General features: G+C 52.7%; 10 protein-coding genes across 10 annotated transcripts; 4 read left to right on the top strand and 6 right to left on the bottom strand.

Annotated features, from left to right (window-relative positions):
• Positions 1-738: 738 nt before the first annotated feature.
• BU25DRAFT_447880 (uncharacterized protein) lies at positions 739-2,243 on the top strand (the record flags this gene model as incomplete). Its single annotated transcript, XM_033709565.1, has 2 exons — positions 739-1,052; positions 1,291-2,243. Exons 1-2 carry the CDS (start codon positions 959-961, stop codon positions 2,241-2,243), a joined length of 1,047 nt encoding a protein of 348 aa, XP_033562577.1. The 5' UTR covers positions 739-958.
• Positions 2,244-3,330: 1,087 nt separating this feature from the next.
• Positions 3,331-5,704, bottom strand: BU25DRAFT_409949 (autophagy-related protein 22-1). Its single transcript, XM_033706172.1, has 3 exons — positions 5,325-5,704; positions 5,013-5,276; positions 3,331-4,960 (listed from the first exon to the last, which is right to left on the bottom strand). Exons 1-3 carry the CDS (start codon positions 5,473-5,475, stop codon positions 3,627-3,629), a joined length of 1,749 nt encoding a protein of 582 aa, XP_033562576.1. The 5' UTR covers positions 5,476-5,704; the 3' UTR covers positions 3,331-3,626.
• BU25DRAFT_409948 (uncharacterized protein) lies at positions 5,672-7,954 on the top strand. Its single transcript, XM_033706171.1, has one exon. The coding sequence runs from the start codon at positions 5,974-5,976 to the stop codon at positions 7,579-7,581; it is 1,608 nt and encodes a 535-aa protein (XP_033562575.1). The 5' UTR covers positions 5,672-5,973; the 3' UTR covers positions 7,582-7,954.
• BU25DRAFT_420867 (uncharacterized protein) lies at positions 7,711-8,952 on the bottom strand (the record flags this gene model as incomplete). The annotated part of the gene is made up of 1 exon (XM_033708052.1): positions 7,711-8,952. One exon carries the CDS (start codon positions 8,950-8,952, stop codon positions 7,711-7,713), a length of 1,242 nt encoding a protein of 413 aa, XP_033562574.1.
• Positions 8,953-9,689: 737 nt separating this feature from the next.
• On the bottom strand, positions 9,690-10,662 carry BU25DRAFT_339460 (carboxyvinyl-carboxyphosphonate phosphorylmutase; the record flags this gene model as incomplete). The annotated part of the gene is made up of 2 exons (XM_033702772.1): positions 9,690-10,466; positions 10,537-10,662. The coding sequence occupies 2 exons, from the start codon at positions 10,660-10,662 to the stop codon at positions 9,690-9,692; spliced, it is 903 nt and encodes a 300-aa protein (XP_033562573.1).
• Positions 10,663-12,393: 1,731 nt separating this feature from the next.
• BU25DRAFT_339227 (uncharacterized protein) lies at positions 12,394-14,708 on the bottom strand (the record flags this gene model as incomplete). The annotated part of the gene is made up of 6 exons (XM_033702757.1): positions 12,394-12,713; positions 12,768-13,325; positions 13,371-13,633; positions 13,683-14,120; positions 14,170-14,597; positions 14,661-14,708. The coding sequence occupies 6 exons, from the start codon at positions 14,706-14,708 to the stop codon at positions 12,394-12,396; spliced, it is 2,055 nt and encodes a 684-aa protein (XP_033562572.1).
• A 2,607-nt stretch (positions 14,709-17,315) lies between these two features.
• On the bottom strand, positions 17,316-19,865 carry BU25DRAFT_409943 (ATP-NAD kinase). Its single transcript, XM_033706170.1, has one exon. It carries the CDS (start codon positions 19,616-19,618, stop codon positions 17,678-17,680), a length of 1,941 nt encoding a protein of 646 aa, XP_033562571.1. The 5' UTR covers positions 19,619-19,865; the 3' UTR covers positions 17,316-17,677.
• A 1,536-nt stretch (positions 19,866-21,401) lies between these two features.
• BU25DRAFT_447873 (spermine synthase) lies at positions 21,402-22,758 on the bottom strand. Its single transcript, XM_033709564.1, has 4 exons — positions 22,575-22,758; positions 22,317-22,497; positions 21,877-22,262; positions 21,402-21,770 (listed from the first exon to the last, which is right to left on the bottom strand). The coding sequence occupies exons 1-4, from the start codon at positions 22,603-22,605 to the stop codon at positions 21,487-21,489; spliced, it is 882 nt and encodes a 293-aa protein (XP_033562570.1). The 5' UTR covers positions 22,606-22,758; the 3' UTR covers positions 21,402-21,486.
• A 388-nt stretch (positions 22,759-23,146) lies between these two features.
• Positions 23,147-24,265, top strand: BU25DRAFT_366046 (uncharacterized protein). Its single transcript, XM_033703838.1, has 2 exons — positions 23,147-23,452; positions 23,504-24,265. The coding sequence occupies exons 1-2, from the start codon at positions 23,246-23,248 to the stop codon at positions 24,176-24,178; spliced, it is 882 nt and encodes a 293-aa protein (XP_033562569.1). The 5' UTR covers positions 23,147-23,245; the 3' UTR covers positions 24,179-24,265.
• A 154-nt stretch (positions 24,266-24,419) lies between these two features.
• On the top strand, positions 24,420-25,673 carry BU25DRAFT_439381 (uncharacterized protein). The gene is made up of 4 exons (XM_033709103.1): positions 24,420-24,515; positions 24,568-24,940; positions 24,992-25,127; positions 25,180-25,673. The coding sequence occupies exons 1-4, from the start codon at positions 24,491-24,493 to the stop codon at positions 25,537-25,539; spliced, it is 894 nt and encodes a 297-aa protein (XP_033562568.1). The 5' UTR covers positions 24,420-24,490; the 3' UTR covers positions 25,540-25,673.
• Positions 25,674-26,819: the final 1,146 nt, after the last annotated feature.

Below are 26,819 nucleotides of genomic sequence, written 5' to 3'. Positions count from 1 at the left end.
GACACACCATTGTTCTCTCTACCCTTGATGAGCAAGCAATTCTGGTGGGAAGTCTGTACAGTGTTCTGGGAATCTGTAACGCTTGTGTCCAACAATTACAGCTACAACAGGCTTCGTGCTTTCCTTAAGTTGGCTCCCACGTATGTCGCCCAGATCCGCGACCTTGAGCTCACGATACCGCTGATGACGTACGGGCACAAGCGGCATGCGTAGAGGAATGCCTTGCCCTCCGCGTTGGGGAGGAATCTGAAGAATCTACAAGGTGTTACACTGGTGCTCAAGGAGGGCTTGGTCCCGAAATACCTCCTGTTCAATACCGATATCATGCGCAACGTACGCTGGGTAGACGCAAGGATCTTGTCGATTATACAATCCTTCCAGCAAAACAGGCTGCATCCTGACCGAGTGACGTCTCATATTCGCCTTATTGGACCTATGCGTGCCTCGCAGCCAAGTCCGTCCCAGGTTGGTTTGTTAGAAGAGTCTATCAAGACTGCGCTGCTTGACCATCATCCCCGGCGCCTCTCGCAACGTGGAAAGTGAAAAGGGGAGGGACAACCTGGACGTATACAATTGTTTCACAGGAATGACGTTGGAAACCTCACGTGATGGGCATCAGCAACAACGGACAGAATGATCACTTCGGCGCGTCCTGGATGGCATACATAGCGAAGCTAACACATGCAACAATGGCAAGATGACTTCCTCAAGCTCCACTATCACGAAATATTGCAGTATCGATTGGTCCGTACAAGGTCTGACTATACCTTTGGCATACTACCCTAGTCTAGTGTTATACAGGTCAGGTATATAGTCATCTTCTCCTAGCTAGATAGCAACTCAGCGCAGTATTCTATCAACTCGATAGTCCTACGTTGTTGTTCACTGTAGCTATCTGTGGGGGCGAGTGGACAGTACGCATGTGGGAAGGATTGAAGGATTGAACTGACTGTTCTACATGCTCTGGAGTGGAGCCATACATAAGGAAATGTCTACGTTGATGTTGTGTAGCTGTCAACATATAGTCGTGCGACGTAGCAACCAATCAGCAGGTAAGCGCCTATGCGGCCGACTGCAGGGAGACACCTCAATCGTGACACTACCAATGTACTACAGCAGCCTACGCCGTCACACGAAAGCTGACAAGTTAGTCATCACGTGGAGTCTTGGCTCAGGCGTCCATAGGTCGATCGTCTCTAGGCTGCAACATCTCGGCATTCTCAATTATAACACATCGACAACGAAAATACCCAAACAATTGACATATTCGACTTACACTGGCCAGGGTAGCGATAACCGAGACAATGGGCGAACACACGTCGTCGTCGCTGCTTCAACTTCCTCGAAAACTACGCGATCGAATCTGGAGCTATGCATACGGAGATCTCATCGTACATGCTGAGCCAGCATGTGTCGATCAAAAGATGAACCCTTCAGGGAACTATGCCTTTAGATATGTCCTCTGCCAGCAGCTGGGCTCATCTTCAGATTCATTGAAGATGCTAGAGTGCTGTCCTGGTGCAAAGAGAGGCTCTGCAAACGGTGAACGAACACCCTTCTTCTGGCCAATTGTGAACAAACAATTCTGGGCCGAGACTATCGAGATATTCTACGCATCTGCAACGTTCAAAGTTGCAGGCAGCGTCGATCTCTACATACTGGCCTCTTCACAGCAGCAGAGTGTGAGACGCATGCGCAAACTCGAGGTCCGGATTGGCTTGGGCATCAGACATCACAACCGTATCTGGAGCCCGGCAAGATGCTCAAGCGTAATCAAGCACTTCGAAAACTTACGAGGTCTCACACTACTGATTGGCCTCGTAGTAGAAGACGACAGCAACTACACTGGCACATGCGTCAACTACAATTACGACAATGGCAAACGCATTGGAACAGTCATTCGTGGCAGCAGAATGGAAGGTTGGGTATGGGAAGAGCAGAGGAACTGGTTTCCTGTGTTTCTGCGCTCATTCCAGCAGCATCATCTACAGGACAATCTCACCCGAGTCGCCGTCATCGACAGGCGCAAACAGAATCGGGGCAGGGCCTTCAACTATCATGAAAAGGACCCTAGATCGAGGGAGAAAGATTTATGGCGTGAAGATGTCGTCATACAAGAAGCTCTGAGACAGGACCTTGCGGTTAGTATGCGGGCAGTGTTACTCGGGCAGAACATAAGCCAATTATTTCCGGACTGGGAAGTTGAGAACGAACGGCTGTTAGAGGAGAACGAACGTACATAATATGATCTTGCGAATGTAATGGTTTCGGGGCGTTCATCTTCATGTTTGTGCGGCATGTAAGGCAGCAGTGCTTTCACATAGGCAGGCACGTCTTAGCGTGTTGACTATTCAGACATGCATGCTCCAAGATCCTTCGACTTGACCGTTACTTGTATGCTTGGTTGCCAATACCCGTCACTTCTTCGTTTCGAACATCGAACAGACATTCTCACACAATCAAAAATCCTGGATCTAGGAAAATGAAAGAGGATTGATGATGTGCCGGCCTCCGCAGTAAATAAGCGCCGAGAACTTCCTACAGGCTCAAGAATACGACCGCGAACCAATCCATTCGTAGCAATGTAAGCATACTGAAACAATAACAAAAGCTGTTCACCCGGATCAATTCTAACATGTCCAGACACCCTCCATCACTAAAACCACGTTTATCTCTTCTTTTTCAACTCCCAGCCGAGCTACGCAACCAAATCTAGCAACACTGATACAGAAATCTCACCGTCTGTGTCACCTTTCAGTCGTTCAACAAACTTGTGCAAGACAGCCACAAGAACCTGAAATACACTCTACGAGAACACGCGGAGTACCGATTTTACGATATACTACTGCATCTCCCACCAACAGTGTGCAAACAACTCTACTCAGAAACCACGGCGGCATTGTACGCATCCAGCACCTTCGAAATCTCAGAACCGCATTTCTTCCGTGCCTTCGCCTTGTCGCCTGGAGATCCGATGTACGACAGTGTGCTGAGAGAGCAGAAACATTCAAGGGGCAGGATTGTTGCAGTATACTCCGAGAAGGCTGCCGAGACGAGGTGCTAGGGGGGTTCAAGGGAAGTCTGGTGGAAGAGGATCATTGGACCCAAGGTGCTGAGGAGTGTAGCTTCCCTTGATGAGCTCATCAATATGGCCTCGTACCTCAAGCGTACTGCAACACATATCCATTCCAGCCGACATCCCTCTCTGGCCCACTATGCTCCTGTAGCGACCGCGACCAGGAAACCGACAATCGATCCCTCTTTGACGTGGATTGACGAGTCGAGAGTATCTATGGCGATGGGTGCAGCGGCTGTAGCTGCTACATCCCACTGGGCCGCAAGCAGGAATTGGATTGTCTCATCAGTCAGTCTGAAAGGGATTCCAACGATGCATATCTGAACAATATTTCATCAAACCAATCGATCAGGTGCGACAGCATCGACGGAAAGCCCGGGAGAGAAGAGAAGGCCATAGCACTGGAGGGCAGTGTGGTGGCTATTGACAAGGTGCATGTTCCTCCATGCTTTGGTAGAGTAAGAATGTCACACTTCATGCAATCTATCATAACCTCATAACATCATAACCTCGATTCTCCTTTCCCACTCAAAACAATGACACTCGCCCCTCAATCCCTACCAACCCTCTCATAGCTCCCCCTCCCCGGCCCAACCTCACTCTCCGCCATGACCCTCGCATCTTCCCTCCCCCTCTCAACATCCAGCCTCCACAACAACGGCGCAGGCAACACAACCAAGACCGCCAAAAAGATGAACGCCGGACGAATGCTTCCCGCATGATCGACTATCCATCCCACAAGCGCCGGCCCGAACGCACTACTTCCTTTATCCGTAACTGCATAGAGCGCGAAGAACGCTGCCTCGCTACCCTCGGGAATGAGTGGGGCGTACACGGAGCGCGCGTAGGAGCTGATACCGCCCATGACGATGCCGTGGAGCACGGCGATGGGGTAGATTTCCCAAGCTTTTTGGAGGCCGATGAAGCCGAGCTTCTTGAAGAGGGGGATGTATCCCAGCAGTCCATACAAGGGGATGATCTCCATTCCTGCAACGCACAGCAGCAGGACTGTCTTTGACTGCAGCGTGTACCACGCTGCGATGCGTGGCCATGCAAATGCGCCAATTATGCCGGAGCCGATAGACGTTATGGATAGCAGTGCGATAGCGATGGTACTCATTTGCAGCTCTGTGCGTGCGAAGAGGACTGCGGTGCCGGATATTGTGGCGACCGCGTCGGAGAGAAGAAACCAGCTTATCAAGAAAAGGAGTGTCTGGCGGAGGCGAATTGCGCGGCGGAGAGTTGTCCAGAAAGAGCCGAGGGAGAAGGAGAGGTAGTAGAAGAAGCGCTTAAGCCTGGATGGCTGCTTGCCGAAGGAGGGTTCTTGATTCGTGGAAAGTGGTGAGCCGGGACGTGGTCGCAGCCAAAGTAAGGTTGGGATGGTGAAAACTGCCCACCAGAGCCCCACGACGAATAGAATGACGCGCATGGAAAAGCTCGGGTGGGCTTTGCCAAAAGAGGTCTTGCTAAATAGGAAGAGGATGCCAATAGCGATAACTTGCACGAATACTGCAGCAATGTATCCATAGCCAACGCCCTTGCTAGATATGACCGCAGAGCGTTTCAGATCCTTGGCCAGCTGGTCTGGGTTCGCACGACGACGCATGCCGCTGTCACCATTGGGATTGAAGCTCTCGAGTTCTTGGTCCAAAGAGGTAGACGACTCCGAGTTGAAGGATTTAAGGTCAGATTCGGAAGGGTGGTTAGCGACTAGTAACGGTAGGAAAGCGTTTAACAAGACGAAAGAGAAACCCAGACTGGTGACACCCAGAACGACCAGGATCGGAGCAAGGTAGTATATCGTAGGTGATATGAAGATGAAAAGCATGCTGACGATGGACCCGGTGTAAGCGCAGATCATGAGCATCTTCTTGCGATATGGCCCTAGGGAGCATTAAAAACACTCAAGCTTCAAACCAGGCTTCTGAAAACCTACCGTGATCAGCAAAAGAGCTGAACAATACCAGAACAATAGCCTGCACAAGCACAGCAGCCGAGAAGGTGTACAGTGAGAAACTGCTCGTCGACAAGTCTTTACCCAGCAATCTGATCATGCACTGCTCTTTCTGGCCGTCTTTTGTACCATTGTCGGCACGTATCCGGAGGCTTCCGGCATGCTCGACGCATGGTTTTGTTCTGTCAGAGAAGAAATGCCCATTCTCGCGAGCAAGTTGTTCAAGAACTACCGGGAGAAAGGCGCCTGAGTTATGTCAGTCCGCAGTTCAAACAACGATATAATAGTACGTACCGACGGCGACCACAGCAAATACTTCCGCTGCAATGGGATAAGCGTACCAGCCATTCAACTCTCTCGTAGTCGTAGGGCTTATATCTTCGCCTTCATAGCGAACCCTTGGTTGAACCGTCGCTGCCTCGTCGTCCTCATCCTGGTAGGACATGTTGGAGGTGTGTTCACGACATCAAGCAGAGATCGAAGATGACATCGTCGGGTGTGTTAGGGCCGTGGTGATCCGGGGATGGATCCTGGTTTCCAAGTGTGAGGCTGAACTAGGCAGGATTGGGCTGGCATGGTGAGGCGCGATCGGGAATTGGCAAGCCTCACCCAGCCTCTTCTCTGCTGTCTTTGTAAAATGCAGCTGCGATGCGAAGTGACGCTTCGAAGAGCGATCTGAGTGACTCCTATAAACAGAAGTCTAGAACACTGTGAGCAAACCCTCGTGCTGATCGAAAGCTTCCCTTGCTCGAGACATAGTTCGGACAACGTTCGGCAGCCGGCGTATGTTGGAAATGACACTGCAGCCCGCAACATGGTTGATATACAATGACGGTCATAGTAACACCGCCATCTGCGACTTCTTCAACCCATCCATATACAATCTAGCGATCTGGGGACCTCTACGAAACCTCCAAGCCTCTCATGTGTAAGCTACTTCACAATGACGTCACGCATCACAACCCTCCAAATGAAGGCTATTGACGCGCTACCTTACACAGGCTCTAAAAATCATCAGAATGTTGACATGCCAGAGTCTTGGAACCCATCGCTCTACCGCACGCACGACGTGCAAACCCCAGCGCCAGCACCCGAAGCGGTAGACAACCTAACTCAAGCCGTGAACACATGCAGCACACGCCTTCAATCAGACCCATACAACCCTGAACTCTGGACAGAACGTGCAGGCCATTACTTACAACTGAACTATCCCGAGCTCGCAGTAGGCGACGCATACAGGGCCAAGCTACTATTCGATCGCTTAGATTCCGCTCCAGACGACCATGGGGAGAGTAGCAAAAGCGAGAAAAATGGGGTTGGACAGGAAGGCATTGGTACAGATGAGGAGGTTCGTGTAAAGGCATACACAATACTAGGCCAAGCTCTCTACGACTGCCACTGCCATTGGGAGTGTTTCGAGTTCTGGCTCTCGCTCACCCAAGCCAAACAATTTCCGCAGATATCGAGAATTGCATTCACGAAAGCGAATGCGCTCAAACAGTTGCTGGCGCAAAAGAAACAAGCCGCTGCGCCATATGGAGGGACACAACAACAGCAAAGAGACAGACTGAGAGATGGGAGCGTGGTTTCTGTGCACTATCCGTGGATGGAGAAACGACATCTTACCAGGAGCCCCGAGGTCGTACGTCAAGTGAACTCGGAACTGAAAGCCAACGTCCAGCCGCCAGCCTGTCGATTAAGCAACAGCACACTCGCGCCCATTCCAGACATGCTCGGCATATTCGCAACCCGCCCCATCTCCAAGGGTTCATGCATCCTGATCGACCAAACCACAACCTCCGCAGCCAGCTCCCCTCCCTCATCCCCTCACTGCGAAAACTGCTACGACACCCCGCTCACATCGCCCGTTCTTGCCTCCTGCTGCGCGTCGCTCTTCTGCTCGCCCACCTGTCATTCCCTCGCGATGAACACATACCACCGCGCGCTCTGCGGACAAAACTTCTCTTGGCTCTCCGCGCCCGCGTCGTCTTTGCGGGAAAACGCAAGCCCGATGCGCCCGCTCTTATTACTGAGGTTCCTGGCGCTCTGCGTGCAAGCCGGGGTGCAGAAACATCCGCTGGACCACCCGCTGATTGCGCGGTTGCAACCACTCGCCAATTGCGGACATCTGGATGTGTTCACGCTGGGCGAGAGCGTTGTTACACCTCTCAAAATCCTGCAACAGCTGGGCATCAACATATTCACCACCCCCGCCTTCTCCACCATGGTCCTACACACGATTTGGTGCCGGCTGGCGAACAATAAAGCCGGCTCTTTCGACCCCAAACTCGGGTTTGTGGATGAGATTACGCCCTTCCTGCCGTTGTTCAACCATAGTTGTGAGCCGAACGTCGAGTATAAGAAGGAAGACGGGACGAACACGATACGCTTCTTCGCTTTGAGGAATATTGAGGAGGGCGAGGAGATCTTCGACAGTTATCAGGACGTGGAAGACCTGCGCCGAGAAGAGAGGGTTGAAAGAATGTGGCCGTGGTTCGAGCAGCCGTGTTTGTGTCCGAGGTGTAGGAGGGAAGCGGCGCAGGGCAGGTGACAGATGGGGTCGTTTAGGTTATCGAGATGAGAAACGTGACTGTTGTGATATCGTGAGTGCGAGAAAAACGCAGGGAATGCGGCAATATGCCGTGTGCGCCGGCCAGTGCTGGCAAATGTGTTTGTTTGCTTACGCCCGCCCATCGATCCTTGGCCTCTTGCTATCCCGCCCACCGTCGTCGCCGAATCTCTTCCTCTCGCCTAGTGGCTTTGCGTTTGCACCCGACGGACCCTCTTGGTCGCCGTCTCTCCCTCTGTACCCATCACTCCTGAACCTCTCGTCCAGCCCGTACTCCTCCCTATTCCTCCTCGGCCTGTCGGGCCCATAGTCACCCCATCGCCCCGTGTCTTCAGACCGCATATCCTTGTACCGCGTCCCGCCCTTCTTGCCCAACTTGGTCATGTCCCTGATCTGCATGTACTCGGGCAGCACCTCGCGGTTCGTCTGGTCTTCGAACCGCGCATTCATCAGATTCCGCTTGTCGAGGCCGAGTTCTTTGAGTTCGTCGGTGAAGAAAGCGCCTTTGTGGAAGTACTTCTGCATGAACTGCGCCTGGCCCCTGCCCTCCCTCTCCTCAGCTTGTTTCTCCATGTGCGCCCGGTCTTCGGCGTCGCGCTCCGCAGCGGATAGGTTGCGGCGGCGCTCGATCTCCGCGCGTTCCGCCTCGGCCTGCTCGATGGCGAGGCGCTCGCGCTTGATGCGCCGCAGCTCGCGCAGCTTCCAGGCGAGGAGCTCGGCGTCCGGGTCGAGTGCGTCGGTGTCGTCGATGGCGTTGATGTCCGCGTCTTCGATGTCGTCATCCCAGTCTTTTTTCGCGGCGAGGCGCTCGGCGGCGCGCGCCTCGACTTGTTCTTGCACGAGTTGTCGCGTTTGCTCCTGCCGCCGCCGTTCCTCTTCTGCTGCTACCTGCTCGGCCGTCTCTGCCGGCGCGGTGATTGCCGTGCGCGCGTTCTTTTTGATGAAGACGGGGCGGAGGAGTTTGCGGGGGGCTTCGTCTTCGCTGGATTCTTCCTCCTCGCTGCCTTCCTCCTCGCTTGAGCTCTCTTCCTCGCTGCCTTCCTCGTCGTCATGGTCCCTGTCGTCATCGGCCTCGCTTTCGGTCTCGAACTCGTCTTCGTTGATTGCTTTGCGCTCTGACTCTGACCTTTGCCGCGCTGCGAGTTTCGATTGGAGGGCCGGTTTGGGGAACGAAGAGGCGATTGGTGCCGGTTTCGACTTTGCGAAGGGCTTCGGCTTCGATTGCTGCTCTTCTTCGGATTCGGACTCTTCTGAGCTCGACGGCTCTTCTGCCGGCGCGGCGCCTGGTTTGCCGGCGAACTGTCGCGTGCGCACCGGTTGCGCGGTAAGCTTCTTGGATGTGGGCGGCGGCATAGTGGCGGACGGGGATTGTAAAGCTGTCAAGTTGCGATGCGCATGCGGAAGCTCCAAAAAGTTGACCATGGGGGCGCGCGCGCGCTGCCGCGGTTGCTTGTAGTAGCGCCTTGGCCGGCGTAGGGCTGAACCTCGCTTCACCTCTCACCTCAATGTCGTAGCTCAGTCGCTTTCTCTTCGAACGTTCTTTTGATATACTGTCTGTCTGAGATCTATGGAAAAGGCCTCGCCTTACACTCTCGGGCAAAAATCAGGATCCCTTTCGTAATCTGCCCGTACTCATCCGTGTCCCCTTCCTCTTGTGCTCAAGAAAGAGCGACCAAGAAGCCGGACGTGGATTCTGAGCTCTGGGGCTCCTCGGACGCACCGACAACGGCGAAGTAATGCGAACTGATTAGCTGTGAGGCTGTCGTGGATGATCGAGCGAAGAGAAAGCTTTTCAGCGGGGGAGGGAGGGGGGATCAAAGTGTTATAGTTCTTGGTCGAATGTGTGCGAGGTGAATGCAGCCCTTCATCCCAGTGCCAAGAGCGATGACAACATGTCCTGATACAAATGTGTGCAAACGGCAGGTCAGCTTAGCGAACTGCTTTCACTTTCGTCACAGCTGATTACGAACTCGACATCTTCAAGTAAACATGGAATGCCAGGGTAGAATTATCATGCAAGCGCTATGGTATCCTAAACACAATCAACGCCCGCTAGAGCTCAAGGTAACGCGATCCCTTTCACAGACTGTTCATGCTCCTTTAGTGTACGAAGTACCACCAGCTGCTTGGTCAAACTCTACCAAGTCATCCAGACCGCAGACCTGGAACAGCTCCTTAGGTCCGTATCTCCTTCCGCCCTCCTCTGCAGGCTTTACGTTGCCCAGAGTCTTCAGCTGCTGGACAGCCCTCCTTACGGCAGGGTACACCATCTCAAATGCCAGGCACGGGAAGATGGCGAGCTTGTATCCTATCTCTTTGCACTCTTTGACGCCGAAGTCTGGCGAGACGCCGCCGGGAACGTTGTTGAACAGACACGGTGTCGGCGCAAGTTCTTTGCATGCTCGCTCAGCGTCTTCACGGGTTGTGACACCTTCCAGGAAACACGCATCAGCGCCCTCTGCAATTGCGGCTCGCAGGCGCTTGATAGCTTCGTCGTAGCCATACCCTTGGAGAGCATCGGTTCGTGCGATGATGACGATGTCGCCGTGCTTCTCGCGGGCCATGGCTGCGGCCTTGATTTTTGAGGCATACTCGGAGATGTCGACCAGCTGCTTGCCCTTCAGGTGGCCGCAGCGCTTGTGGGTGACTTGGTCTTCAAGATGCAGTCCAGCGACGCCAGAACGGATGTACTGCGCCACTGTTCGGCCAACCATGATGGGGCCTCCGTAACCCGTGTCTGCATCTGCGATCAGGGGTACGCTGGGGTCGAGGTTGGCAATCATCTCGGCGTTGGCGCGCATGTCGTTCATCGTCGCGATACCCATGTCTGCCACACCCAATCTGCCCATCGTAGTACCTGCACCGGTCTGCATGCAGTCGTTAGTCCTGCATCTTCATTCCACAATACGTAGCCCTCGAGTAACAATGACGACGTACCATATACAGACAGTCGACGCCTTCCTGCAGCGCTATCCGCGCTGTGAAGCCATCATACACTCCAGGGCACGCAATGAACTTTTCCGGATCCGCCAACATTGCCCTCAACTTCTGGACCGCGGTCATTGTGCTTGTGCTGTCGGAAATCGAACCCATTATGGGATATGTGCCGTCAAATACTTGGATATTTTCGCTTCCTGATGTGTTGGGGGTGTCGTTGATTCAACACAACAAAGAGGCAATGACTTTAGACCAAAGAAAACCAAGCCAAGTGAAACGAGACCTAGGATCGATGTAACCCGAAGCTAGGAACTATTGAGCCGAACTCTGTTCTTAAGCTTATAAAGTATGTCACTGTTGATGTTCACCCGGATAAGGATATCGGTCGGTGCCGAGTCGCTAATGATAGAGATCGTCACCGATTGCTCGACTCTAAGCGGTAATGGTAGCCATTTGCGAGCCAGTGGAACGATTTGCTTGCGAAAATGGGTCGTCAGTTCCCATCTAGAACGAATTTTGGTGCGTAGTTGCCATGAAGTGCACCCCGCAACGCCTGTGACGTAATGCACGACGCCGAAGTTCGCCGGGTCTTTCACCGATGGACGCGCCGCCATGAGCTGTCAGTGGTTCGAATTCGAACAACACGAGTGCAGAAAAGACTGACACGCGATCGTTCGCCGGTTGGTTAGCGGGGATGTCCGGAGTGATGCATGCGAGGGGCCAGCCGTGTGTGGGGTGTCAGCATATTTTTGTGGGATGGAGTCTAGCTCACGGCACAGTGAGTGAAAGGTTCGCAAAGTCTGATAAGAGAGCATACTTGGAAAATGTCAAATCATGCCAAAGTAATGACACGCTCCGATGTTGCGAGGTTGTTTTGTTGATACGAGTTTGATGAGTCGAGTACGGCCCAAGCAAACGCAGGCTAGATCGGCCTTGAGTGCTTTCGAAGAGCAATGTTGGCCACTCTTGTGGTGCTGTGTCGCGTGGAAGGATATCGTTACCACGTACCAGCACAGTCAGATCCCGTGGTTCCGGTAGCGATTGCGACTGCTGACACGATGTTAGTAAGTGCATGGATGAAATTTGCAGTACTCATCGTTGTGTGATCCATTGAGCATTCAGTTGACCGAGAAGCTCGTACCTGAACCTGGATCAGCGGTATCTTACGCTTAATCTCCTGACTTCGGCGGACTCGGCCTCACTTTTCAGTCACCCGATGTCTATAAACGTGGTAACCCCTTGGCCTTGGTCGGTTCGCATCACGTCTTCCTTTTCAAACCCCGAAGAGTAGTCTTACAGCTGTGTTCAGCCTCTGGTTTTCGGAAACCTTTCGGGTAGCGCCAGCTAGTGGAGAATTCTTCCATTGCGACTTATGACCTAGCTTACTATCGAATACTGGTCGGATCCCAAACCGCGGAGGACAATTGGGCGCAAGACCTCGTTAGCCGCTCACCTTTTCACCCTGTGAATCTTGCGTCAAGAATCTTCATACCTCGAGACAACCCTAGGCTCGGTTTCGGTAACAACAGTGTTGTTCAGCTTTCGATCCACACTTCCATGATTCCTCCGGGTCAAGGGCAGGCCGCATCTTCGTTGCACACCTTCTACACACTGTCGAAGCACTTTCGACAGTGGTACTTTGCAGATCGTCTGTTCGCTTGCAAAACACCTTTGCTCGGAAAGTGGTACGCAACGACAAGGGTCGATTTTCTCGCTAATATTTTCGCGGGGCGACGAGGTGTGCAGGTCCGGACATCGTTTTCGTTATTCGAATCCTTTGGATCTGGTCGACAATACAGTTCCATGATGGGCAGACGGGAGAGTTGTTGATATTGACTCAAAGCACCATTTTGACGCTCAGCCAAATGTATACCCAATGTTGCCAACATTTTGTGGCATCATTGGTCCACCTGTTGGGCCTAGAGGAGCATTTAGGACATCGCTGTTTGAGAACTCGAATCCAGCAGCCCAGTCGTAATCCGGAAACTGATCCAACATTGGTGGTACATTGTAGTCGGATCCATCCCAGGTATCGAAGCTCATTCCTGCCGAAGGATCGACCTGCAGTTGAGGATTGATCAAGCTTGGATCAAATTTTGTCAGAGGTTGTTGCGTTGTAGGTATTGTCGCTGTTGTGTTCGATACCGGGATTTTCTGGTCCTGGCTCCGGATGTATGCTTGATGTCGTGTCAATAATTGAGGACGAGAAGGCTTTGAGGAAGCTTGCTTACGAGGTGTGCTAGGCTGCGTCGCTTCATTCGACGCATTGATAGCCTCATCTCCGTTGTATGGGTTCTGCATGTTACCAAACTCTTCCCTCCAATACCAGAACATGTCGTAGCTGACACTCATGCTTAGCCTGGTTCGTAACCTCAAACCAAGCGACTCGATGCGTCCATCCTTTCTGCGGAAGACTTTGCTGCTGTTCCAGAGATCGTGCATGATCAGAGCTGTGCGCATTCCGATATCTCCTGGCTGCAAAGAAACGTTCTTGAGGAATTGTACTGCCTGGAAGAACGCTTGCTCTCCGGATGCAAGGTCCAGGTGCTGAGCGAGGGGGCTTCGGACAAGCCTGAGAATCGAGAAACCAGCGAGACAGATCGTCCTATCAACAAACGATTGTGAAACAGATGCAAAGTGGACTGTCTGAGCCATCGTGGTTGCGGTGTTGATTGTGGAGACGCAGAGCGAGTAAAATCGAGACAAGCCATCCGCATCGGGGTTCATGGGATGAGCGAAGAAATGGAAAGCCATCACGTGAATACGAGCACAGTTGAGTTGAAGGGTATCTAAGTTGATCAGTTGAGTCTGTTGATATCGAAGGTCGAACTCACCTAGGTCACTGGGAGCGGACGGTGCCAGGCTCAGAAGCTGAGAGTCGAAGATGCTGATGAGCGATCGTAGCACGCGAACGTCGCATTTGATCGATTGCAGATTAGTCTTCCCCATTGCGACGATTGCGCGCAACAGGATGATGTAGACCTTGTGGAGGAACTGAAGATCGGCTGGCAGATAAGGAATCATATCCTCTCGGTCTCGTTCGTCACAGTCGAAAAATGACTCTGCGAGGGGCGGGATACCTTCAGCGCAACTCGTCCTAGGAGAAGTTAGTCGTATGCATTTCATTGTCTCCAACTTCATCATACCTGATGGACACAATGACGCAGCACAGCCACAACCTTGCCCGTAACACCTTCTGCTCCTGGTCTTTCTTCACCGGCATTCTGGCAAAGTCTTGTCCTACACCCGAGATGTGGAGACCAATCTGGGTAGCCAGATGGACTGCGGATCCACACATCAGGTGAGTCATGTCCTTGTACATGGAGTTTGTTGGTAATCGCCATGTGCAAAGAAGAAGAAGGCCTTGGATCACCGGCATTTGGGATGATCGCAGTGCCATTGACGAGAAAGCCAGAGGCGTGATGAGTTGACTCGACTTGTCGAGAACGTTTAGGTCATCGGCATATCTTCTCGATCCTATTACGATAATGGTCCAGAACAGGAATGGTGATAAGTCGTAGTAGTCGTTTGGTCCTAACGACGCATCAAGAATGGGAAAGAGAGGGTGATACTGCGTAAAGAATCTAGAAAGAAGTTAGACAGAGAGGGATCAGGAATGATGGGATGCAATACAGCATGAAGCAGTCGTCGATCCGTTTGGGATCAAGAATGTAACCCTCCAGCATACGTGGAATCGTCCCATTGGATCCGGAGCCATTTCTTGTCGGTGGCCTCGATTCGAAGCCTGGAGACACTGAATGCGATCCATCGGTCCGGCCAGAGGGATCTGAATACGTTCCTGAGTGATCGCGCGGGCTCATGTTGCCCATGTCAACGTTTGGCGACGCAGTCGAATGAGGGTAGTTAGAATCTGTCACAGAGCCTGGTGCTTGGTTATGTCTCATGTTCCATCGCAGCTCTTCCAGCTCTCTCCGCATTTCAGCCTTGGTTTGTCGGAGATTCCTGGTTGATGTGGGCAAAATTCTGCACTCAAGGCCCATCTTCTTGCAGCGACCACATGGGTCGTGTGGTACTTTGTGTTGTTCAACATCACATCGAATCTGAAGAGTCAGTCATCGCGTCCGTTGTTACGATGAATTGCACGAGGCGAGGAGGGGCTGTACCTTTTGTTGGCGACATTCGACGCATGCTTTCCGCCGGGGGGTTGTCATATCGGAAATCCTTCACCTAGGGTATCCACAATCGGTGAGCTGCACTGAAATAACCCTACAACAGCAACAGTTCGCGCTCAACCGGCGAAACAAGGCATATGTGTGTAGAGAGGAAGCTTGCCATGAAGCGGAGAGGAACCGCAGCAAAGAAATTAGCTTTCTAAGTCGTCATAGGACCTGCTGCAACCGGTGCGAATCGGAAGGCGGGGAACTACCGAAGAAGGACCGCTAGGGAGATCTTTGTTGTGTCTTTGGTTTCGAATTTTCTCTGTTCTCGCCCTGAGCACCAGAAGTTTCTCTTATAAATCTGCATTTTAGTGCTGCGCGTGAAGCTAATGAGGCTTTTGATTGTGTGTGGTTGATGCTTGCATCAGCAGTGGATCACAGCGTGAAAATCCCCATGCCCAGAAGTGCCAAACTTTAGTTGTTCTAGCGCGCTTCTTGCTGTGCACGTCCGCTTGAGCCATGGGAATTAGATGAGCGCGTTCTTACAATATGCATCCAATTGCCGAGGAGTTGTTGAGTAACCAAGCCTTCGTATTGAGGTTCCTTGTGTAATCGAAGCGTGATGAAGATATACAAAAATGCGGTTGCAGTTCCAGCCTCAACCTGGCACCTCACCTTCCGGTGACCCTCGACTGCTCTTACCGCCATGCTCCCAGCAAACGCCAAACGTGTTCGGTGGAGATCTGAAATGCAAGCGTGCCTGATCTTCCTCGTTGTCCACACAACTTGACCTCTTGCAGCGTAGCAATTAGCCGGTACCACTGTAGCTTCACTTTGCTGCCACCCATGAACGGGCACTATGCGCGGGTTACACAGGGCTATAGATTAGTAACGCTCGGTTCAAGCCATTAATCTCGTACGAACCCACTCAGCCACCAACCGGTGATCGAGACACATGCGTTAGAACGGCAGCTCATCCGGGCGCCACACCTGCTACAGGCATAAGAAGCCCCTGTTCATGGAATTTGTACAAATCCCTGCACACGCCAGATGCAAATCATCCACGTGGTGAATGACTGACAGCGCGGAGCCTCTAGGCACCGCGTGCACACGGAAGTTTTCTCTCTCGATGGCAGCTGGGCAAGGTGGAGTGACATTGAGCTTGCACTTGGCGTGGCCAGACGTGGACTTAGAGTTGAGCCTCATCACGAGCTCCGCGGACAGTAGTGTATCCGTTGTCGCTGAGAACAGAGCTGCTCTGGTCGCCGTTGTCTTGCATAGAGGCAAAGGCAACCCAGCCGGATCTAGACTTCCGCGGAAACGCTTGGGCGAGAGATCTGAAAGCATTCCAAACCTCATTTCACACGCGCAACTGTTCGCAGAAGCATCTGTTGCAAAAAGCAATTGTATGAAGCTGGACTATCGTTTGACCAAAGCTCCAGCACATGACTTCCCCTCTCTAGGCACGCTATCGCATGACCGCCGCTCGAGTCGCGACTTTCACCCTCAATCTTCACCCTCATCCACTAGCTCAGGGATTTCTCCACAGCCCCATTGCGGAAGGCAGGTAAACCGTCGCATCTTCCATTCCTCCGGGTTTTTGCAGTCTCCGCGGATAGACGGATGCAGCAGAGCATAGAAGCGGCTTTCGTACTCCCCGTATTTTAACTAGAGCGCCTATATTGACACCAATCGGTATCTGTTGTGGGTTTTGAGCTACACGAAGCATAGTGTGGAGGTTGGAAGATCGACCCCTGACCTTCCTCTTGCAACGAACAGCAAATTTCCCGAGGGCGAAAGGAACACAAAACCCTGGATGATCGACATGCAAGCCTCATCCGAATAGGAAAGCAGCACTCAGAGAGCACATTTATCTTGAGAAACACGGGAGTTGAAAAAGCACGTTCGAGGCTAACGCCACGTTGGTCGTCTAAAGGTCTAGCTATTCACCCTCTCTACCTCAAACCAGTTCATCTGCTCATATCAGAGCCAAAAATTACAGCCTTCTGGGCTTGAGCAATTTTCTACTGCTAGGGGTGTTAAAATCACTCCACTCGTTAGTGGAGACCTAGAGGCGAGCACTGTAGGTACATCGCTCGCAGGGCTAATCATTGCGATACAAAAGCCGCTTGGCCAGGTCAAACCTTGGAATGGTCGACCTCTTCAGCTGCTGATCAGAAAGCTAGTATTTCATCTAAGGGTACAGTACCACTCATCAGAGTTCTTGCTAACGTTGGTCTCTCGTATGGACGGAATATCTCCGTCCTTTACAGCAACTTTCAATGCAAAATAGATCCCCCAAAAGCACCTCCGTTATCGGTCTGGAGATGTCTAGGAGAAACATCGGGCCTTGTATCCAACACCGCATCGAACACCTCATCGAACAAGTATCCAGCATGTATAGCTAGCGTACACAAACAACCATTTACTTAGCAACATACACCATTGACGATCAGCACGCGTGTTCCTCACCGCAGCACAGCTCCATCGTCCCAGCATCGCATGGACCTTGACATAACGGCCCGATTCGGATGTTGGCAACACGTCAATGCAAGGTGTCGTGCATTAGGAACGCGTACACTCACCGCCTTAATTATCGAAGCAGAACACAACAACAAGCATGATCTCATAAGTGAGAAGAAATATGCTCATACAATGGTAGAAGCCAAAGGCCCCAAATAAATTTCTAGGTCAAGTATCTACATGACGGTATAGGATATCGTAGATGACGCTCCACGGCCGTTAACCAACAGCTGCCCTCAACTTAGCACAACATAGCAGCTATACACCATCCCCAACGAGATAAGAACGTCCAACTCAACGGACACGACGCACAAACAACTCCTCAGCCCTCAACAAGGGCTCAAAACCACTGGGACCTGCCCAAGCAGCGAAGCACTCGCCGATACCCAAAACGTGGTTGGTGATAGAAGTAGAAAGGCGAAAAGCTCGCTCCAAGATGCCAAAACGCCTGTCAGCGCCAAAACTGAACGACTCACAAGGTGTAAACATATCCTGCGCGCTTACAAGAAAGGCAGCACGACACCCTTCCTCATTGGACTCCCACGGCCGTCCGCCGTCGAGCCCTCGGCGCTATACCCCGAATCGCGATCAATATCATCATTGTCGATATCGATATCGAACGCGGCTTCGGCTTCATCGCCATGTTCCTCTTCCTCGTCGCCGTCCCACGCCTTCTGTGTAGCGCCGCGGTTATTCCAGCGGAGTGTGCGGCTGATGCTGTCGAACCACTCGGTGGGTTGCGACAGGACGGTGGGGAAGGGATACTGCGAGGCAGCGATGGTGACGTGGTCGCCCTGGCGGAGCTCGACGCGGCCCTTGCCGTCGAAAGCGCAGTAGGCAGTTGCGCGCGACTTGAGGGGCACAGCGATGCGGAGGAGCATGCTGTCGTTGAGGAGCATGGGGCGGAAGGAGAGGGTGTGCGGGCAGATTGGTGTGAGGAGGATTGCGGGGATGTCGGGGTGTACGAGCGAGCCACCGGCAGAGAGCGAGTATGCCGTTGAGCCGGTGGGGGTGGAGAAGATGCAGCCATCTGCTTGTACGACGGTGAGTAGGTTGTTGTCACCGTACAGTTCGAGGTTGGAGACGTAGGGCGATGGGCCGCGGTCAATGACAAGCTCGTTGAGGACTTCGAATTGCTCAGCCTCGATGTGCTGGGGTGAACCAGGGGCTGCGTTCTTCTGGTACCTGTAGACTGTGCAGGTGAAACGCATGCGCAGATTTACGCGCATGCCGGCATCGCCCATAATCTTGCTGAGCGCTTCCTTGTACTGCTCAAATTGGAAATTTGTCAAGAATCCAAGACTACCGAGCGAGAAGGAGAGGATTGGCGGGACAATGCGCTGAAACAGCCACGATGTGAAGAGGACTGTACCGTCACCACCAAGTGTGAGGACGAGGTCGAATTTCTCTGGTGTCTCCCAGCAGAGATCTGGAGTCCAGTAGCGGAGAGATTGCTCGAAACGCTTATCTTTGGCTACAAGCGAAGCCGCATCGAACCGTTTCGATCTTTGCAGCTTGTAGTCCACGTAGACGTTCACTCCCACATCTGACCCATATCGCGGAGTTGTGAGCAACCACTCTGCCAACTCCCGAGTGAGATATACTAAGGCGTTGTCGCGCGCTTTTGTGACAATCATGACATTGCGCACTGTCATCTTAATCGGCCGACGCTGAAGCTGTTTGGAAACTTCGCGCACACTGAAGGCCGTCTGCATGAGCCTCGAATGTGATATCGAATCGTCATCTGCGATTTCCTCCAATACTTTCTCAAGGTTCACGGCCTTGTCGAATTTCTTGTGGAAGAAGCATGGCGATGCGAGTGCAGCCATCTTGCTGACGGTGAGGTCTCCTGAAGACAAGTTGAGCTCAGAAAGCGCATCGGCGAGCGCTTTGTGGGTGATGCTCTTTGATCGCTGGGTCTTGCCCTCTGTAGCGCTTTTCTTGTCCTCCATGACCACGGAATCGATCGACTGTGACGTTGGTGGTCGTGATTGTAGGGCCTTGAGGATCGTCTGGCGGGGTACGGCCGAATCGAACGAAGCTGCGTTCTTGCGATGCTTCCGGATGCGGTGCTCACCAAAAGATGGCAACTGTGGCAGGACTGTGAGGTTTTCGATTGACGACGAGTTGCTGACAACAGCCGAATGTTCGTTCCGAAGTGACTCGTCCGGTGTCGCAAAGGATGCTATCGAGTCGGAGGCAGCGGGCGCACCGACTAGTTCTGTCGTTGCTACCGAAGAGGCATTATCTTTGGGGCCTTGAGGCAAGTAGACACTCGTCTGCGGAGGCTGCGGAGATGAAGCAGATTGAGTGAGATTTATTGATGATACATCGGCGGCGTTAACGGCGGAGAAGTTATCCCGCGGCCTTTGTGGAGACAGGAGCGGGTGAATTTTGGTTGGTGAGAACGGCTCCCCATTCTTGGTCGCAATCGGCATCATCGTTGCTTATTAAATTACTGAACACCGCGGGATGCGATCGTGCAAATGACGACAATATCCGCTGGATACTGTCTTTGGGAAGTTGGTAGTACCGCGAAAAGCGCCGATGCTCAGGTTGCTGTTGGATGTTGAGTGATACGGCGATTCAACAACGTAACCAGACGTTCAATCGGTTATAATTATTATAACGAGCTCCAGGCTGGCGATGAGAAGTGATACGAGAAGGGGGCCTGTGGCTACTGCATGGGAGCGACTCGTGGGGTCTCGGGGCTCGGAGATGTGATGGCTGCAAGCGGTGATGGTAGGGCTGAGTGCCGGCGATGTGATGGCTAGCGAAACTGCGTAACCGCCGGTGGAGTTAATTGAGAACTGTAATTGAAGAGACCGGCTCGATTATTGACAAAACCAAAGAAAACGACAAAAGAAGCGGTTGTTTGAAGTTGCATCCAAATACAAGGCGCAAATGGGGGAAGGTGGGAGGACGTGAATCTCGCGGCAGGCACTAAACGCACCTGCTGCATCTGATCTATATTCACTTTGACATCTGCACAACATCGCTATTACCCAGTCGCTCTTCGATAAACTCACGAGCCACATGCAGCACGGTTCTATACGCCAGCCCCAAACGCAGGTACCGCAAGTCCGTGGCGGCTAGCCCGCCGGAGGGGGGTTGACACCTGCAGCGTTCGAGGCACAAGTCACCTTCGGCTTTCGGTCCAAAGTTAGAATGAAGCGTTGCTCAAACCGCCATGCCGACACAAAAGGGACTGTCAGAGAGCATGCGATTGCACGTACTTGTCAACCTGTCTTCTGAGGCATCGTCCCCTTCGAGGTCATTGCGCTGTTCGATTGGAATTCTTCTGGGCGCTTGTGGTTCACACTGCCCGCCTTCGACCGCAACCTCACACTCCTAACGTTCGAAAGAGCTATCATAAAGAACTCCGTTAATTTGACACTGAGCGGATTATTAGCTACATGACGTATCGAGATCAAACCTCGCTCTGTGCCAGATACCAGGGCAGTAAAGCCGCTTTGCCCGCACCTGGTGAGGACGAATGAGAGCTTTTCAAAGACACGAGCACGAAACGAGCCGAGAGTGGACTAGCTTGTGGAGCTTGTAGCAGATGGCTACAACCTTTGAGTTGACACATGTTAATCGGAGACGAGACAGATTGAGCCTCGCTAACAGTAGACCCATCAACCAGTTTGATAGTGCATGAATTCGCTGCCGTTTAGACCGATGTATGCGTGAATCATACACCTCAGAAACATGTATCACTAAATGGGGTCGGGGAAGCGGGAGGTACGGCGCGGCACGTCTTGGAGCTGATGGAGCCGTGTCTGCTTTCATATGGTATTCGTCCGCAAGCTAGGCGAAGCCCCATGTTTGCCTCAGGCAGATTGCAGACCTGCAGATGTGAGAGGTCAGCGACCAATCTCGAGACACAACCTGGTATCTTGTGGCGCTGCCTTGATCTTCCACATTGAAGTGTCGAGAGATCAACCTGCGCTGACAGCCTGGAACACTACATTGGCGCGTGGAAAAGTAGGCGTAATGCGCGCTCTCAGGTCGCATTCGCCTTCTCCACATTCACGTCTCAGTGACCGTTTGCGACTCTGCATCGGGGGCTTCACACCGATCGCGACTCATGCTGATGGCGCTCATGGAAGTCATGAGCAGCAAACCGAATCGTTGGCATCATAAGCTGGCTCAGCGTATTATAGCGAAGCGCTTCAAGGTGGTGTGTATTGTGATATTGTGCATCAACGGTGGTATATTGATAGCAAATCGTACTTTTGATGGTCGTTGACATGTCGTGGTATCTAGTATATCGTAGTATGCAAAAAAAAAATCGAGCTCAGTAGATTTAGACTGAGGCAAGAGCCTTGCGAGCGAAGGTGGGCAGAACGAAAGCAGCCTCATGGATCTCCTTACTGTAGTACTTGCAAAGCTTGTCCTCCTCCTCGGATGACCAGCTGCGAAGAGGCTTCTTGAGGTTGCGCTCGCCGTCCTTGGAGCAGACCATGAAGCCGATCTGACCGGAGGGGTAGGTGGGGATGGTGGTGTAGGCGTACTCGACGGTGGGGAAGACAGCCTTGCAAGACTTCTTGAGGTCGGTGATGATGTGGAGGTGCAGCCACTGGTTCTCGGCTAGGATATAGTTAGCAAATTTTCGAAGAAGCGCTCAACGAGCGCATGGATAGTCTCTGCAAGTCGAACGCGTTTGGGGGGGGGGGGTAAGAAGGGGGCTTACAACCTTGGGTCGTAATAACACCACCCTCGCGGAGAGCACCGCTCAACAACTCAAAGTATGGCTTCTGGAAGAGAGCCTCGGCGGGGCCCTCTGGGTCGCTGGAGTCGGTGATGATAACGTCGAACTGGTTCTTCTTGTCCTCAAGGAACTTGAAGCCATCACCGACGATGGTCTCGGTCTTGGGGTGGTCGAAGCCAACAGACATGCCGGGGAGGTACTGCTTGGACAGACGGATGACGGCCTCATCAATGTCGCAGAGAACGGCCTTCTCAACGCAGTCGTGCTTGACGATCTCACGGAGGACACCACCATCACCACCACCGATGACGAGAACGTTCTTGGGGTTGGGGTGGGAGTTCATGGCAAGGTGGGTGATCATCTCCTGGTAGCTGTGACCACGTTAGTTACCCTATCCACCGTGCCACTGCTGGATGTAGACGTACGAGAACTCGTCGCGCTCGGTGCACTGGATGACGTTGTCGAGGACGAGGACCATACCGTAGTCGGTGGACTTGAAGATGAGGACATCCTGGTACTTGCTCTTCTCGTGGTGGATGACCTCCTCGACCTTGAGGGTCATAGCCTGACCAGGCCACATGCCGGAGATCTCACGGAACCAGCCATCTGCGAAAGAATCAGTATAGAAGCTTTCACTTGGCTGACAAGTCAGACAGCAATCGAGCTGTGTATGATTGACGTACCCTTGATAGTGGGGTGCTCGATAGCAGGCATTTTGTAGGGTTTGTTTGTGAAGAAACGGGTGGTAGATTTGTGTAGAGGAAATGCTCTGCGACTGTTGACAGATATTGAGATAGGCCGGCAGCGGATATATATGGGGACCTTCAGGATTGCGGTGTTAATTGGGCTCTTCGAAAACTTTCACCACGGCAACAATTTTCAAGCTATCCAGGCGCGTCATGCCCCGCGCTCCATTCATGCTGGGGACGCCTTCCTTTTCTGAGCCTAGTGCGGGGCTCACAGTGAGAGTGGGAAGGTGCTGCCGACTCCCAATAGCTGCCGTTCTTGGACATGCTCTCAGATATCTTGGCTTGTTTCTCGATCATGGTGATGGTAAAGGTACAGGCTACAGGAGATACTCACGGCTTCATGTTGACAGCACAGAGTAACTGCGGAGCGATTGGTGCGTTCGGACAATCCGTCAACGCGTAGACCGAAGCGGGGTTAGGCATACCTTTATTCCCAGGAGTGCGGGTTGGAGCCTTGTTATCAGCCTGTTGCTGCGAGGGGGCTGACATGATACGAGTGCGGCAAACACCTCTTGAGGGCATATAAGGATTTAACATACGTATTCTTTGAAGCTGTGTTTCTAGCAACAACCCAGCCTTGTCCACTATTTACCGCATCAAGCACCATGGCAGAAGCCTCAAAGGCTAATATTGTTGAACAATACCTGAAAGACAAGACGTGGGTTGATCAGCCTGAAGTCTTGCCGTGGTATGTCAAGGACCTGGTGGACCTCGAACCAAAGACGAAGCAGCTGTTCGAGACCTACAGCAAAGTCCGTTCAGATGAAGTTGTCTCCCACATTACACAGATCAGAAACCATGCCTTCAAGATTGTAAGTCTGCGACTACGGAAGAAACCATAACAAAGCTGATGGACAATTCAGTTTCCCTATCCATGTCTTGGCCATTGGGGTTTCCTCAACCTGAGTATCCAGAAGTCGGCAGCCTACGACGAAGTACTTCAGCGCATCAAGGGTGGCGAGCAGTACCTGGACATTGGCTGCTGTGTGGGTCAGGACATACGCAAGCTCGTGTACGATGGAGCGCCCTCCGAGAACACCTACGCCTCGGACTTGAAGGGTCAATTCTGGGACATCGGCTACGACTTGTTCCTGGACAAGTCATCCCTGAAGACCACCTTCATCGAGGCCGACGTCTTCGACGATAATTCTGGGCTACAGCAACTCGCCGGCAAGCTTGATATTGTGCACGCAGCTTCCTTCTTCCATCTCTTCGATTGGGACGGCCAAGTTGCTGCAGCCAAGAAGGTCGTAGGGTTGTTGAACCCTGCGTCCAACAGCTTGATTCTCGGTCGTCAAGCTGGACGTGCAGAAGCTGGTGAATTCACTGCTCAGGTTGAACAGACGAAGAGTAGGTACTGGCACAACCCAGAATCATGGGCGAAGCTGTGGAAGCAAGTCGGCGACGAGACTGGAACGAAGTGGAAAGTCGAGGCTGACTTCGATGAGAGAGTGGACTTATTCCGTAACAAGTGTGGTATGGCAGACTTCATCCCTCAGGACACTAAGTTTATGAGGTTCATTATTAGGAAGGCGTGAAGGCGTGGTGACATGCTTTCCAATTGCAGACGACTTCGAGGGGCGATGTGCGACGTTACAATAGATCCTTAATGAACTTGCTTGAACTACCAGATTGATGTGTGTCAATTGTTAGGTGTATAATGCGTTGACAGCTGTGAAGCCGGAAGCCTTGAACAGGCAGGGGCCAGCCAATCAATTGCAGCCGGGGTCCAAAGCAAACAAGCCAAACATATTCGTGGCTTCAACATCACCACGACACCAACCCCACAAGCAGCACCTGTATACCCGTTGTAGCCTTTTCTGCTTTGCTGCTTTTCGAAAATATTCATCATGGATCCCTATTCGCCAGAAGGAGGCATGTCCATGCTCTAAAATGCACCTTTGGCATCCCACTAACTACAATCTAGAGCTCATCAACATCCACACAGCGTTCCACGCCGGCGCATACCAACAGATCCTCGACTTCGACACCTCCTCCTTCTCATCCAGCAATGAGCTGCCTGTCCGTGTTCTGAAGGCACGCTCACAAATCGCTCTTGGGCAAGCACAAGCCGTCTCCTCCGAACTCGCCAGCGAAAAGACACCAGACCTTGTTGCTGTAAAGCTGCTGGCAGATCTCGAGCAGGGCAAGGATGTCACGAATGCGGCGAAGAAGCTGGCAGAGCAACATGGCCAAGAGAACCTGACAGTGCAGATCATTGGAGGCATCATTTTGGAGCGGGCAGGCGAGACAGAAGAGGCTCTTGCGCTGTTGAGCAAGCACCAGGGCAGTCTTGATGCGTATGTAGCTATATATTGGGGAAGAAAGTTCAGACGGCTAATGAGTTATAGTGTCGCCCTCATTGTACAGATTCACCTCCAACAGAACCGCGCAGACCTCGCGGCAAAGGAGGCTCAGCGCGCACGGAAATGGGCACAGGACAGCCTGCTCGTCAACATCGCCGAGTCGTGGGTCGGCATGCGCGAGGTATACTTTCCGTACTACGAATTTAGGTGTCTCCCATCTTAACACAATACAGGGCGGCGAGAAGTACCAATCCGCATTCTATGTCTTCGAAGAGCTTGCCCAAACCTCGCAATCACAATCCCCACACTCGCTCGTCGCACAAGCCGTCTCAGAACTCCACCTCGGCCGCCTACCTGAAGCTGAAGCCGCTCTTCAGCAGGCAATCGAGATTGACCCCAAGTCAGCAGACACCATCGCGAACTTGATTGTCCTGAACACATTGCTTGGAAAGAAGGAGGAGACAGCGCAGCTCAAACAGCAGCTGCAGAGCACGAACGCCGAGCACAGAGCGGTCAAGGACTGGTCGGAGAAGAAAAGTGATTTCCAGAAGGCGGCGGCGAAGTACACACCGAAATTCGAGATTGCTGCATAGAAAAAGGATAGCAGGAGGCAAAGAGCACTCAAAAACGTCAACGGTAGACTTGAGAGCGCAGGAGTTTCTGGCCTTGATCAGCATGAGAAGCCAGGCTAGAGGGAGGAACGAGTTAGCATTACGACGAATGGACCAGTGAAAACATCATCAGGATGTGCCGCCTTCCCAGATCCATCCACAGCTCGCGGCTAATCTCAGCAGCCAGCTAATGCCATGAGAAGTTTCAAACGTGTTCAGCTCCTGTCGTGACAGCTCGCCTATTTCGGTCCCAAGATCTGAGGATCGGGCTTCCCGAAGAAACAACGTGCGTTAAGTCACAGTATACATGGCCCTACCGTATCGACAGTGGTTTCCTTGTTGCGAAACTCTAAGGATTGGACAGACTACGCAGGGCCTTGACCAAGTACTTGCCGTGTACTATATCGGCACACCTGTAGGAAGGGTTCTCCTTGGAGGCATGGCAATGAGGCATCCAAGAAGTCCCAGATGAAAGTGCTGCAGCACCCCACATGCTCACCGCATGCGCAGTCTTTGATTTCACACCGTATAGCCCACGGAAGTGGCATCTCCCGAATGACGCCCAGCTGCAGCATACAGTCCCTAAGCATGCACGCGAGACCTCCCTGCCGCCGCCTCGCAGCATCAACTCATCCTTCTGCAGCACCTGGCAGTAAGTGTGCATCTGGCGGCGCGGCACACCAAAGATACGGACTGTTGCAGTGTGCGGTGTGTGGCTGTCAACGACTTGACTTGTTGCTTCGCGCATGCATGCAGCCCGGCCCGCGCTCGGACCTGGGCGTGCAAGCGTGCCGCAATACGCGGGCGCAATTAACGTTGTCGATCAATCCAGGCTGTCGGATCCCCCAGCCCTGGCCTCATCCTTCACCCTCTCATGTGTCAATACTCATTTGCATCGTTCGCGCTTTATTGCGCGTCGCTCACCGATAACTCTACACACTACCATGCAAAAAACCACATAGATTCGCAGCTGACACGTAGCATGTCGGCACGTGGAGAACAAGCCCGCAGCGAGATGCGACAGCATGTGTAGTGGCTTCCCGGGACCTGACACATCCGAAGCACTCCTGGAACAAGCTTAGCCCTAGCCCTGCACCCAATGAGCGGGGGCTCGGTCACCAGAGTCGCAGACTACTCGCACCTGCTTCCAAAGAAAGAACGCAGCACGAGGGCCTCGTTGCGCTCCGCTGCGCGGGATGCAGCGTTCTCGCGGCGCAAAAGCACGGTGCGCGTGTGTAGAGATTTCAGGCCGAGCGGTTGGC

This window comes from Macroventuria anomochaeta, assembly GCF_010093625.1.
Source record: "Macroventuria anomochaeta strain CBS 525.71 unplaced genomic scaffold BU25scaffold_13, whole genome shotgun sequence".
NCBI lineage: Eukaryota > Fungi > Ascomycota > Dothideomycetes > Pleosporales > Didymellaceae > Macroventuria > Macroventuria anomochaeta.
This window is presented reverse-complemented; position numbering and strand designations above follow the sequence as displayed.

What these genes read in the sequence shown, in the direction of transcription:
- BU25DRAFT_409943 (XM_033706170.1), bottom strand. Translation starts at nt 19,618, where the DNA reads ATGATGCCGATTGCGACCAAGAATGGGGAGCCGTTCTCACCAACCAAA.
- BU25DRAFT_366046 (XM_033703838.1), top strand. Translation starts at nt 23,246, where the DNA reads ATGGCAGAAGCCTCAAAGGCTAATATTGTTGAACAATACCTGAAAGAC. An exon ending in GAAACCATGCCTTCAAGATT is followed by an intron (nt 23,453 to 23,503) that starts GTAAGTCTGCGA and finishes TGGACAATTCAG; the next exon opens with TTTCCCTATCCATGTCTTGG.
- BU25DRAFT_409948 (XM_033706171.1), top strand. Translation starts at nt 5,974, where the DNA reads ATGACGTCACGCATCACAACCCTCCAAATGAAGGCTATTGACGCGCTA.
- BU25DRAFT_439381 (XM_033709103.1), top strand. Translation starts at nt 24,491, where the DNA reads ATGGATCCCTATTCGCCAGAAGGAG. An exon ending in TCCCTATTCGCCAGAAGGAG is followed by an intron (nt 24,516 to 24,567) that starts GCATGTCCATGC and finishes ACTACAATCTAG; the next exon opens with AGCTCATCAACATCCACACA. An exon ending in CACCAGGGCAGTCTTGATGC is followed by an intron (nt 24,941 to 24,991) that starts GTATGTAGCTAT and finishes AATGAGTTATAG; the next exon opens with TGTCGCCCTCATTGTACAGA.
- BU25DRAFT_409949 (XM_033706172.1), bottom strand. Translation starts at nt 5,475, where the DNA reads ATGTCCTACCAGGATGAGGACGACGAGGCAGCGACGGTTCAACCAAGG. An exon ending in ATTTGCTGTGGTCGCCGTCG is followed by an intron (nt 5,277 to 5,324) that starts GTACGTACTATT and finishes GACATAACTCAG; the next exon opens with GCGCCTTTCTCCCGGTAGTT. An exon ending in CAGCTCTTTTGCTGATCACG is followed by an intron (nt 4,961 to 5,012) that starts GTAGGTTTTCAG and finishes AATGCTCCCTAG; the next exon opens with GGCCATATCGCAAGAAGATG.
- BU25DRAFT_447873 (XM_033709564.1), bottom strand. Translation starts at nt 22,605, where the DNA reads ATGCCTGCTATCGAGCACCCCACTATCAAGG. An exon ending in CGAGCACCCCACTATCAAGG is followed by an intron (nt 22,498 to 22,574) that starts GTACGTCAATCA and finishes ATTCTTTCGCAG; the next exon opens with ATGGCTGGTTCCGTGAGATC. An exon ending in ACCGAGCGCGACGAGTTCTC is followed by an intron (nt 22,263 to 22,316) that starts GTACGTCTACAT and finishes ACGTGGTCACAG; the next exon opens with CTACCAGGAGATGATCACCC.